Source organism: Pelophylax lessonae (genome assembly GCF_965119305.1).
Source record: "Pelophylax lessonae genome assembly, chromosome: 10".
Taxonomy (NCBI): domain Eukaryota; kingdom Metazoa; phylum Chordata; class Amphibia; order Anura; family Ranidae; genus Pelophylax; species Pelophylax lessonae.
This window is the reverse complement of record NC_138777.1, coordinates 208,989,852-209,003,266: the sequence shown is the minus strand read 5'-3', so window position 1 is coordinate 209,003,266 and position 13,415 is coordinate 208,989,852. Positions and strand designations below refer to the sequence as shown.

Here is a 13,415-nt window from a genome sequence, read left to right as displayed (position 1 = left end):
TGCCCTCGAGTCCTCATGCAATCCCTTCGACTGAACAGCTTTTTTTCTAAGCTGAGATCCCCATTGAGATATTTATAAATTTCTATCATGTCCCCCCTCAGGCGTCTCTTCTCCAGGGAGAATAAATCAAGCGATTGCACACGCTCTTCATAATTAAGGTCCTCCAATCCCCTAATCAGTTTAGTTGCCCTTCTCTGGACTCTCTCCAGCTCCAACACATCCCTCCTGAGGACTGGCCACCAGAACTGGACAGAATACTCCAGATGCGGTCGGACCAGAGTTTTATAAAGTGGAAGGATTATAGTCTTATCTCTGAAATACATCCCTTTCTTTATGCATGCTAATATTCTGCTGGCTTTGGCAGCTGCCGCTTGACATTGCATGCTATTGCCTAATCTATTATCAACCAAGACTCCCAGATCTTTCTCAATTTTTTGATATCGGGAGGCATATCAGGGTACTTTAAAGGACAGTAGGACACATTATGTGGGGGAAACATTGAATGAAGGCACAGCACAAATTATTTCGGAGGGCACATTATGGTCATTTTTGGAGGGCACGTTGCATGGGGGCACACTGAGAGTATATTCTGTTTACTGTATGCTGTCATTGTTCTTGCTGAAAGAAAAAAAAAAAAAAAAAAAAATATATATATATATATATATATATATATATATATATATATATATATATATATATATATATATATATATACACACATACACATAGAGAGAGAGAGAGAGAGAGAGCAAATATATGTCCCCTTTAATGTATATATACTAGGGCTGCAACTAACGATTAATTTGTCTGTCGACTAATCTATCGATTATTTTTACGATTAGTCGACTAATCTAACGATTATTTTTATTTTATTTTTTTTGCTTAATTTAGTGTTTTTTTGATTAGCTAATTAATCCTGTAATTAATACAGACCCCTCAGTAAGCCCCCCTCCCACTACAGACCCCTCAGTAAGCCCCCCTCCCAGTACAGACCCCCACAGTAAGCCCTCCCACCTAGTACAGACCACTTAGTATGCCCCCCCTCCCAGTACAGACCCCCAAGTAAGCCCTCCCACCCAGTACAGACCCCTTAGTAAGCCCCCCTCCCAGTTCAGACCCCTCAGTAAGCCCTCCCACCTAGTACATACCACTTACTAAGCCCCCCCCCCAGTTCAGACCCCTCAGTAAGTCCTCCCACCTAGTACAGACCACTTACTAAACCCCCCTCCCAGTACAGACCCCTCAGTAAGCCCTCCCACCCAGTACAGACCACTTAGTAAGCCCCCCTCCCAGTGCAGACCCCTCAGTAAGCCCTCCCACCTAGTACAGTATGTACTGGGTGGGAGGGCTTACTGGGGGGTCTGTACTGGAAGGGGGGCTTACTAAGTGGTCTGTACTGTACAGACCACTTAGTAAGCCCCCCTCCCAGTACACTAGTACAGACCCCTCAGTAAGCCCTCCAACCTAGTACAGACCCCTTAGTAAGCCCCCCCTCCCAGTACAGACCCCCCAGTAAGCCCTCCCACCCAGTACAGACCCCTTAGTAAGCCCCCCTCCCAGTTCAGACCCCTCAGTAAGCCCTGTACTAGGTGGGAGGTCTGCACTGGGAGGGGGGGGGGCTTACTAAGTGGTCTGTACTGAGTACCTTTTCATTTTTTTGCTCAATAAAGCATATTGCGGAATTACGCTATGTCCACTATTTATTTTCTGGTTTAAATATCGGGAGTGGAGCTGAGTGGATCCCTCGGAACACACCTAGGCAGGAAGGCACACAGGGGACCATCCTAGGGTACATCCATACCAGGACCAGCCTGATCCTCGGCACACGTCCTCCATCCAGGGATAGGAGGATACCGCTAGGTTGCCAGACCCATTAAAAAACACCCGCTCTATACCCCTGTGTGGGGTGGGTGTCTCTGGTAAGTGTGCAATTTTACCAAAGGAATCCCAGCACCTTACCACCCACCACGGGGTCACCTTTTCACCTGAGTGTCGGTTTGTTCCGAGTGCTGTCACCTTTATTGCTTTTGAAGTCACCGCACATGATATAGACTTTTTTACTGGATCTTTCCTTATTGGACATTGCAAGCTGTATTTTAAAAAAAAAAAACTTTTTTCTATTTGGCTCTGTTGGCACTTTCTATTATTCCCCATATCAACACGTGGTATGAGTGGAACAGTTCACTTTATATAGCACCATACTTTTCAGCACATTAATATTGCATGTTAAATATTATCAATATTATTTATTGCTCATATAATTATTGCACCAGTCACTTTCCAATCTTTTTGCAGACACCTTTATACCTTGCACTTGCACTTTATTATGGTTTTTAATGAATATATTACTGTTTGAGTATACACATTATTGTTTTTAGCTTAAGGCACTTTGAATCACAGTTCATTATATTTCTATTATATCTAAATTATATAGGCAGCGCCATCTAATATATACACTATATACTCACTGTTGTCCTAGTGTCCTCTCCTCTCTGGGTATGAACAATGATTGCAGAGACCATGAGGAAGGAAGGTTCAAGACAAGCTCCAAAATTTTTCTTACACGGGAACAGAACATAAGTATTTTGTTTAATGTGTACCGCTTTCATACGAGTAAAATCAGAAATTAAGACCCCGTTCAGACAGGGGCGACGCGACTTGCTGGGGCGACCTGTGCTGTGCACCGCGACCTCGGCGTGACATGCACGGACTTCATATCATTGAAGTCAATGCAAGTCGCCTCCAGGTCGCCCCAAAGTAGTACAGGACCCTTTTTCTAAGTCGGAGCGACTTGTGTCGCTCCTATTAGAACGGGTCCTGTGCTAATCAATGGCGAGCGACCCACCGCGACTTGTCAGGCGACCAAGTCGCCTGACAAGTCGCGCTAGTGTGAATGGGGTCTGCGCACAATCAGAATCAATAAACAACAAAAAAGCAAGGAGGAAATCAGACGATCGCTCGCCAGATTTTCTTATAGTGTGTGCCCCACTTAAGAGCTTGAAACAGTATAGATACACGGTCAAATGGATTTACGGTGATCCCCCTGTTTTCAAGTGAGCCTAGAGAAACATAAGTCTGTATTTGTGTGTTTTTTCATCTTTTATCTGATTTGTATATAGATAAATAGATATTATAAACATTTAAGTCTATTTAAGCATCTAGAACTTCATATCAGAATTTAGCATGCAGTAAGGGTGCTAAACCTCGGGGAGGTATACAAACCAATAGACTGTATGTATGTGTATATATATATATATATATATATATTATATGTATGTGTGTGTATATTGATTCTATTAGTCTTATTGGATTGACCTTATACTCTCTTTGTTTTGCATGCGTTTGATGGATAAAACTTTGTTTAAAATAAAATTGCACAAAAATATAAATTTAAATAAAGTAAAAGGGAGCATCTCTCTTGTTGGGGTTTTGGTCACCTTCATTGTTGGCACCCCTGCACGTTTGTCCTCATTAATACTGTTGAGAAGAAAATTCCTTCCCAGTGTCTCATGTGAAGTCTGCAATGCAAGCCAGCGGGCATTTTTAGACATTCTTATTTTGGGTCCGGAAAAACAGATTGTACCGTTTATACAGCTAATTTGTGCGTTTTTGTTTTATTTTCTTGCGAGGAAACAAAGCATTCATTGTGAAAGAAACATTACTGCCATTTGAGATTCGGCTCTTTAAAAACATCCCCTTGGCTTTTGAATTGGCTCTTCCAATTGTGTGCTAGACATCTGTTGGGGAGTAAAAGTCAGCAAGTGCATCATAGCAGAACGCTTGAAACCTCTCAACAGGAGTAGAATGAGAATCGCATGCATTGAGGCCAGCACTTGCCGTTACCGCTGCGTTTTCAGTTGCTAGTTGTTTGCTAGTTGTTGCCAGAACTTTGTGGCTAAATTGTCCCGTAAACGTTGTTTATCTACTGCTAGCAACCATGGCTTTGTTTTGTAAACACGTTTCAGGATATTAAAGTGATTGTAAGTCTCCATTCACACTAGTACGACTTGTCAGGCGACTTGGTCAGCCTGACAAGTCGTGCACCGTCGCGGTCCATAGTGTAGTACAGGAACGGTTCTAATAGGAGCGACACAAGTCGCTCCGACTTAGAAAAAGGGTCCTGTACTACTTCGGGGTGACCTGGAGCGACTTCAAACTCAACTTTAAATAGACGTCTGACAATTTGCCCACTACCATGAAACCCAGGGCCTGTGATTTATTTACTTTAACTACCTCCCACCCGGCCATAGTATATATACGGCCGGGCGGGAGTCTCGTCCTTCTGAATGTACGTTCCGGAACGTCCTTCAGAAGGAGAGAGATCGCGCCGCCGCGGGCACGCGCAGCGGCGCGATCTCGATGTGCCTGTGTCCCTCGGACACAGAGCGACATCATTCGGCAGGAGGGCCCTGTGATTGGCCCTCCTGATCACATGACGGCTGTGTCCAATCACAGCCGTCATGTAATGTAAATAGAGCCGTTGTAACGGCTTCGATCTCTTCTCCTCACTGACAGATCCTGTCAGTGAGGAGAAGATCAGAGGATCGGTGCTGCTGCGGGGGTGATCAGTGAGTATTTCTAATTACTCACTGATCACAGGGGGGGTCTGTGCTGGTAATCAGAACATTGATTACCAGTGCAGCCCTGGGGGGGGGGGTGCCACTAAGCCACCAGGGATGCCCACCCATGACCACCAGGGATGCCCACTATGGCCACCAGGGATGGCAAGCAGGGCTCAGAGAGCCCCCCAGTGCCCTCCCTATCAGTGTTGCCCACCAATGGCATCTATCAGTGCTGCCCACCAGTGCCATTATTGCCATCTATCAGTGCCGCCCATTATTGCCCACCAGTGCTGCCTATCAGTGCCCATCAGTGCCACCCATCAGTGCCGATCAGTGCCGATCATTGCTGCCCAACAGTGCCACTATCAGCGCCCATCAGTGCTGCCTATCAGTGCCCATCAGCGCTGCCTATCAGTGCCCACCAATGCTGCATATCAGTGCTATCTATCAGTGCCACATATCAGTGCCCATCAGTGCTGCATATCAGTGCTACCTATCAGTGCCCATCAGTGCTGCATATCAGTGCCACCCCATCAGTGTCTCCTCATCAGTGCCTGTCAGTGCGGCATCATCAGTGCTCATCAGTGCAGGAAAAAACATATCTATTTACAAAATTTTATAACCTAAACAAAAAGACTTTTTTTTTTTTTCAAACTTTTCAGTCTTTTTTTATTTGTGCACCAAAAAAGAAAAAACCTGACGGTGATCCAATACCACCAAAAGAAAGCTCTATTTGTGGGGAAAAAAATGACACAAATTTGGTTTAGGTACAGCGTTGCATGACCGCGCAATTGTCATTCAAATTGCAACAGCGCTAAAAGCTGAAAATTGGTCTGGGAAGGAAGGGGGTTTAAGTGCCCAGTATTGAGGTGGTTAAAATGTAGATCTAAACCCAAACACCACAAGCCCATGCGAACATAACTGTAGTATATTGCAGCTTACCAGTCTAAAGCACCATTCCTATTCACATTGCCAGATCCATTGACTCTCATGACTCCATCTCACATGAGATGATCTCCGGTTGTAGGTTGATGTCTTTTGATCACACTGCAGATAATCACTGTAATGAATCCTGCTGTAATGTATTTTACTTAAAGGGGGTGTAAATAAATATATAAATTAACATTCGTTGTACTACATTCGTACTGCACAAATGGGGGCAAAATTGAATGTTATCAGGCTAGTTTCTCTGTGAAATGAGGGCAGCCTCTGTGAAATGTTTGACAAAGTAATGCCTACTCACAGGGAATATTGAATGTGCCACAGAATTTAAGGATATCAATGTTTGGGGGTTTTGCACATAGTAAAATTGCAAACTTCATGATTGCTCAGGTTAAAGGCCAAAGCTAATTTGGCTATACTTCTCCTGTAGGTCAAGGGAGGAAAATTCATTCTGCACTCCTATGAGCTGTTTTTAGCTGACTGATATCACTACCAGTCCAGGCTTGGGAAATGGTCAGGATCCACCCAGATGTCTGGAACAGCACCTAGCTCAGCTTCTCAGCGATGCACTGAAAGGCTGAGACAGCCCCTTCTGCGCCTCCACAGCCCAGTACTCCAGTGAGCGCTGGAGGGGCAGAGCAAAGAGCCAGTGACTGACCGTCACGGCTCTCTGCTCAGAGCGGAGGGGAGAACTGAGCAATGCTGCATCTACATAGGTGAGTATAAATGTTTTGGTTTTTTAAGTCCATACTTCTAATAGAGATAGTCGAGTTGCAAAGCAATGTGGAAATTTATATATGATTTTAACATTTTGACCATAGGTACACTTCAATTGTGAAAGGTTTACATAGAATATCCCTTTTGATGTCATAAAAGTGTTTATCTTTTCAAAACTTTACTAAAAAGACTGAAGGTAAATAAAGTCTGTTAGCCCTGCTTATAGGCCCTAGCGCGTTTTTTTTCTTTTTTATTCCTTCTTGGTGTAATAGCATTGTCTGTACATGAGCAACATCTACTAATATGTTGTTCTTAAATGGGGCACACACTATAAGAAAATAGTTCGTCCAATTTTCCTCATTGTTTCACACCAAATCGGATCCGATGAAAGAAAATTTGTACGAAAATTCAGAATCGGCTGTCGAAAGTTGTGTACACACTATACGAAAATATCTGAAGATTCTTAGCTTACAAGAGTTTGACATTTCATGTCCCAACCCTTGCTGGGGTATTAAATACGTTTTGTGTCATTTTTGCAGGACGATTCTTAGCATTGAATTTGCGAAGAATTTGGGCAGTTATCAATGATGTCAGGCGAGGAGCTGACAGAAGTGGTTCAAATAACAGTTGATGATTTACATGTTAACCACCCTGGTGAGTATATTTCTAATTGCCTTTTATAACTTACTTGTCATGTATGTTGATTAGGCAGTATGTGTCCGTTTTGTTAAGTTTTGTTAAGTAAGGACCCATGTCGACAGGCTTTTGTCTGTTAGAACTCTGTCTCTTATACAGGTAAATGGGGGTGCAAAATCAGGTTGATGCAGCTTAAGTGATCAAATGCAGGTCTGATGGAGGTCAAAAGTACCGGTCAGTGAACTTCTAATGCAAATATCAATGATCCCAGAGGCAACTCAAAATTATTAAATGCATGCAGAATACACCCAAATGCAAGCTGCATTTTTCCATGAACACACACTTTATAAAGTGGAACTAAGGGCACCGATCCTTACATCTACTCCAACTGTCTGACACCTATGAGGTCCCTTGCTGGCATCTGCTCCCTTACTTCTTCCGCGTGTTGGTCTTCGGCCATCTTAAATGGCTGGTGTGGGATGAAGTCACTCCTGTGCATGCACAAGAGTGTAGTCATCCTGGTATATAATGGGTGTGCTGGAATATAAATTGGGCTGCACATGTACATTATATAGGGGATTGCAAACCTGCAGGTAAGTGTATTTTATTGCAGAAGAGGCATTGGCACTCTGGGCTCAACGGCAGTGTGTTGAATGATGCTGGACTGAGCAGCACTGATGAATTGGTAAATAGATGAGTCTGCAGAGAGCAGTGCTAGAGAGGTGTGAGTATTGCAGCCAGAGCTACTGTTTTTTTTTTTTTTAGAAGAGGCAGTGAACTTAAATTTTTCATTTTTTGTTTGCCCAAGCTAATGTTGGTCTCCAGTGTACACCAGAAAATGAAGCATGGAGGTATACACGCTTTTTAAAGTCAGGATCTATTGTACATTGGGTTAACCCCTTTATGACCGCATAACACATATATGAAGCATCCAGGAAGTGGGCTTTATACTTGGATGCCACATATATGCAATCCCTTGTTTTGTGCTGGAAGTGCGCTCCCATCACTGAGACTGAGCTCTGTTACTGGCAGCTCCACGTCTCGTTTTAACAACTGGGAGTCAGGAGAACCAACTCTCAAAAACAGGGTCACATAAGCCTGTGATTGTGAGTGTTGTTTCTTCTCCGCGTAATGGAAAAGATGCATTGTATCTAGAGAAGAGGTTTGGTAAAAATAAATAAAGGTTAAAGTGGAACTTTAGTTAGAAAATTAAAGGAGTTGTAAATGCAGAAGGTTTTTTTTTTTAATCTTAAATGCATTCTATGCAATAAGATAAAAAACCTTCTATGTGCAGCAGCCTACCAAGCACTCCCTTATACTTACCTGAGTCCCCTCTCTGTCCAGCAATGTACACGAATCCCTCGGCCGTCCGGGACTCTCCCTCCTGAGACACAGCAGTGGCGCCATTGGCTCCTGCGGCAGTCAATCAAAGTTAGCCAATCAGGAGAGAAAGGGGGGCGGCCGAACCACAGCTCCATGTCTAAATAGACACATGGAGCTGCAGCTCGGCTAGGGTGTCCCCATAGCAAGCTGCTTGCTGTGGGGACACTCAACAGGAGGGATGGGCTAGGAGCAGCAAAGAGGGACATGAGAAGAGGAGGATCTGTGCAAAACCAACTGCAAAGGGTAGGTAAGTATAACATGTTTGTTTTTTGTTTTTGTTTTTAAAACAAGACTTTACAATCACTTTAAGAGCTGGTTCACACTACCACTACCAGAAAGTCGCCCCGTGACTTGAAGAGACTTGTTTAGAGACTTGGAAGAGACTTGTGCACTACTTTGAAGAGACAGGCGACTTTGTCTGTGGGGAATGCCTGGCTAATCTCTTTCTTCTTCCTGGAAAGTCTGATAACAAGTCGCTTCAATTAAGATAAGGAGGCGACTCCCATTGAAGTATATGGGACAGTCGGATCACAGGTCGCCTCAAAGTAGTACAGGACCCTTTTCTGAAGTCGGAGCGACTTCAGTAGTGCCAATTAAGACGGCACTGATTGATTAACATTGCTTTTGTTATGTCAAGCGACCTGGGGCTACACAAGTCGCCTCACAAGTCGTGCTAGTGTGAATGGGCTCTCTGTCCTGATAGATCCCTTCAGGCTGGCCCCTCTTGCAGGTATAGCTATGTAAAACATTCAAAAATAATGCCTATACTGTTTAAAATACAGTATTAAATTGTCTCACTCTGCTCTGCAAATGCTCAGTTGCTCTCCTTTTTTGGTATTGTGCCGAAAATCAGAGCCACTAGAGACCGATCTGCTGACAGCCTAAAGATTTATGACTGCTCAGGGGCTCTTGGCTTCAGCAAAATGGCAGCCTCTGGCAAGAAGAAACTGAAGCAATTCTGGAGGCAATTTGCAGCAAACACTAATTTTGGTAGCGTGATTATTATTGTACAATGTATGTTCCTTGATAAAGAACATTATTTTTTATCAATTTTCTATGGGTATATTGCGCTTTAACTAAATCAGGGCTTGAGCTAGATTGGTGAGTGTAGGTTAGGGTCAGCGTATTGAAGGTAGGAAACATGGTTTTATTTTTGCATAGGTTCACACTACCTACAAAGAAAAACTTTCTGTTTTTCTCTGTGGGTAGTGATCACAGCTGCTGGCAAAGGGGACTGCAAGGCACTGTTTCCCCTCTATTTTTCTAAACTTCAATGGAATGTCACAGCGGGGGTTATAGTCCTAAAACTGGAGAGTGCAAAATCTGCATAGAAACCAATCAGTTTCCAGGTTTTATTGCCAAAGCTTAATTGAACAAGCTGAAGTTAGAATATTACTGGCTACAATGCACAGCTTCACCAGATTCTGACTGCACTAATTTTAGTAAATCTCCCCAAAGTGACATTCCATTCATTTCTATGAATGCCAACTGAGCAGTGTAAAAAGGGTCACACAAAGACCTGCAGAGCAGTGCAGAAAAATGCAGCCATGTTGGATTTTTCTGCACTGCTCTGCCCCATAGCTGACAGCAGCGAGGAAGTGAGAATGAGGTACACTTTTTTCTCATGCAGCAAAACGCAGCTCTCCACTGAAGCGTCAGTGTGTTTAGGTAGGACAAAAAATAGTGCATACCAGTGTTTTTATTGGCCCTACTGTGGCTACAAAATAACAAATAATGCATACATGTGGTGTTGCTGTGATTGTCTGGAAGAGAATGTATTTTGAAGTTTTTTTTTGGTGGTAGGTCATGGTAATAGCAAAAAATATACAACTAAGGTATAAAAACTATATCTTTATTTATTGCAATGTAAGTTGGCAGTGTTAAAACCAAAAGCAGCTTACTATTTCATAGATGTGATGACTGCATTCATTTTCTTTTTTAGGCTTTCTTTCTTCTATTTTCATCTTATGATCCAGCCAGTAAGTCTGTTGGACAGATGTGTTTACAATGATCAGCTGTTATTTTTTTTATGAAAAACCTTAATCTCAAAAGAATAAAAAAAAAAAACTGTTTGCACTATTCCTTCTTCTAGTGTGAGCTGGAGTTTGGCTTCATTTTCTTTGTGTATTTAAATCCTGTAGTACACCTAACACTCCCCCTCCCAGATTGACAATGCTTGCTGTCTGCTGTACTCCCTGTGCTTTTTCACCCAGAATGGGGGCGCTCTAAAACAGGAGGTGTGTTACTGCGAGATCACCAGGTAAAAACAGAGGGGAAAAAAGCCAAAGAAAAGTAAACGAATACGTATAGCCACCACATCTAATGATTGCAATATCACATTTTTGGTTTTGAGTTTAACCACTTGCTGTCCAGACCTTTTCTGACATTTTTTGTTTGCAAGCTTAAATCAGTATTTTTTGCTAGAAAATTTGTTGCTAGAAAATTACTTATAACCCCCTCACATTATACATTTTTTTTTATACAGACCCTAGGGAATAAAACGGCAATAATTTTTTTTTATAATATTTTTTATGTCACGCAGTGTTTGCGCAGCGATTTTGTAAACACATTTTTTTAAAAAAAAAAATGCACTTTAAGCCCCGGTTCACACTACTGCGTGTGCGGGGTTCGCATGTCATGTCGGAGCGCACTGCTCCGACATGACATGCGATCAGCTGTGCGGTGCGAGTTTAGCCATACAGTTTGTATGGCTAAATTCGCATCGCACCCGCAGCAAACACGCACAGGAGGCATTTTTGCTGCCGCATCAGGATCGGATCGCACAGCGGTTCACACTTGTGTGATCCGATCCTGTGCGAACTGCACGATCGCACTGCGATATGCGATCAAACTGGGGGTGTCGTTAAGATTACATTGACACCCCCTGCGGATCGCATATGGCAGTGTGAACTGCCGGGGGTGCGTGTGCGATGCGGGAACAGGCTGCGAATTCGCAGCCTTCCCGCATCGCATCAGTGTGAACCGAGCCTAATGAATTAAAACAAAATGCAATAGTTAACCTAATATTTTTTTTGTATAATTGAAAGATAATGTTCCGCAGAGTAAACAGATATCTAACATGTCATGCTTTAAAATTGTGTGCGCTCGTGGATTGGCGACAAACTACAGTACCTAAAAATCTCCATAGGCGACATTTTAAATACCTTTACAGGTTATCTGTTTAGAGTAACAGAGGAGGTCTAGCGCTAGAATTATTGCTCGCGCTCTTACGTTCACAGCAATACCTCACATGTGTAGTTCGAATACCGTTTACATATGCGTGCTCGACTTACGTATGCATTCTCTTCTGCGTACAAGTACATAGAGATAGGGGCGCTTTAAATTTTTTTCTTAAATGTCATTTATTTTACTTTTTTATTTATTTTTTTTATCACTTTCATTCCTATTCCAAGGAATGTAAACATCCCTTGTAATAGATATAAGGATGACAGATCCTCTTTAGAGAGAGACCTGGGGTCAAAAAGAGCCCAAATCTCCTCTTCTTTTCTTTTAAAAGCAAAAGATCGCTTTAATTTTTCCTTCCAGCCTGGACCGGAAGTGACGTCATGATGTCGCTTTGGTCCTCCAAGGCCATAGAGTTGATCAGAGTGCTAACTCTTTGTTTGGCTATAGGAGCAGCTGGCTACACTGTTGGATTGTTTCTCGGGCGAACTGGCAGAAATGCTAAGCCCGACAAACACTGGCGAGTGGAGGGAGGAGGTGGGGCATCCCCTCCTGCCGCTTCGGAAACTGGCCTAGCAACTCATGAGCCATTCAGACCTGTTTCAGGTGTATGGCTAATATCTTCATGCATAATCCCGGTAAACCACTTGCGGACCGCAAAGTGTGTATATATATATATATATATATATATATATATATATATATATGTTTTGTGGTCAGCAAGTGGTTAATACTGCTTTGTTTTGACCTTGGACATAAAAAGCTTAAAGTCAGGATTTGTGTTGTATTTTGGCTTAAGCTGTTGTGATATTTAAATAGATGTTGTGTAGGCTCCATTCACATATTGATGTCTCAGATCGTGGGGAGAATCACCGCGATTCTGCCCGCGATCCCGAATCATTTCAAATCGCGGGACACCTGTGCGATTCGCGTGACTTGCAATGGCACCCCAAACGCGGCACGACTTTGCTGCGATTGTCGCCCAACGAATTGCATTAAAATCGTGCAAACAGAATCACGGGACGCCTGTCCTCCAAAAAAAGTACAAGAAATTCTGCCTGCGATCTGAGATGCCAATATGTGAATGGAGCCTTAAACTTGCTGTAGGACAACCTCTTCATCTCAATTGGATGTAGGCCTCATAAGCATCTGAATTGTTCAGTATAATTATAAATTCTTTTGTTATAGGCACTTTCATGCGGCATAAATTGCCATGTTTTTTTAATGGTCATTTAGGACTTTGTTTATGAAAGGACCTCTTGAGCTTTCCTATATAAAGCTAAGATGTAACTTGTCCTGTCGGTTGATTTTTATTGGGTAGTAAAATGTTGTACAGATTGCCTGGTGTTTATTAACTGTTCCTTTAGCTTTCTTCATTTGCAGTTTATTTGGCAGTTAATTAGACTTGCTGGTCTAGGGTACAGATAGCTCACTGTTCTCCTCCACCATATCTATGCTTGTCTCGTTCCTCGCCTGCTTTTAAGATGTCTTAAAGATTTGTGATGTAAGTGCTTATCTCTTGCTTTCTCCAGCAGTCGTTTCAATTCCATTTTAAAATACACATTATCTACTTGTGCAGCTGTGACTGGGAAATAGCGCGATGGGGAGGAGAGGTTGTTGCTGAAAAGCGGTATAATTGCTCCTTATAGTGCAAGGAGCCGACCTTGTTTTTGTTTGCTGAAGAGATTGTAATTGGCATCTTTAGATTGTGATCAGGGTAATAAACCCCATGGCCTGCCCTTACCTGCTTTCTGACTCTGCCGCTACCAGCCATTCTTCACACCTCCTAGCTTCTCAACGCTGTTTGATTTGAAATGGCATAGCCCATATAGAGTCCTTCCTCTGACTATTGCTAAAAGAATGGGCTTAGTGCTGCTTTTTCATTGAGACAGTAAAAAATAATTCAGAGGAGGCATGTAATCATAGGGAATCATCACTGTTTTTGCTACTATAGATGTGTATCTGAATATAGTTTTTATTTGATGTTCACTT

General features: G+C 42.7%; 1 protein-coding gene across 2 annotated transcripts in view; it reads left to right on the top strand.

The window, feature by feature from the left end:
* The window catches only part of BANP (BTG3 associated nuclear protein), a 645,526-nt gene that overhangs the window by 64,910 nt on the left and 567,201 nt on the right, over positions 1–13,415 (top strand). For both annotated transcript variants that reach the window (XM_082269667.1, XM_082269666.1), the window contains exon 2: positions 6,761–6,875. In XM_082269667.1, the coding sequence (XP_082125793.1) occupies positions 6,852–6,875 (24 nt within the window). In that variant the 5' untranslated portion in view covers positions 6,761–6,851. The remainder of the gene's footprint in view (positions 1–6,760; positions 6,876–13,415) is intronic.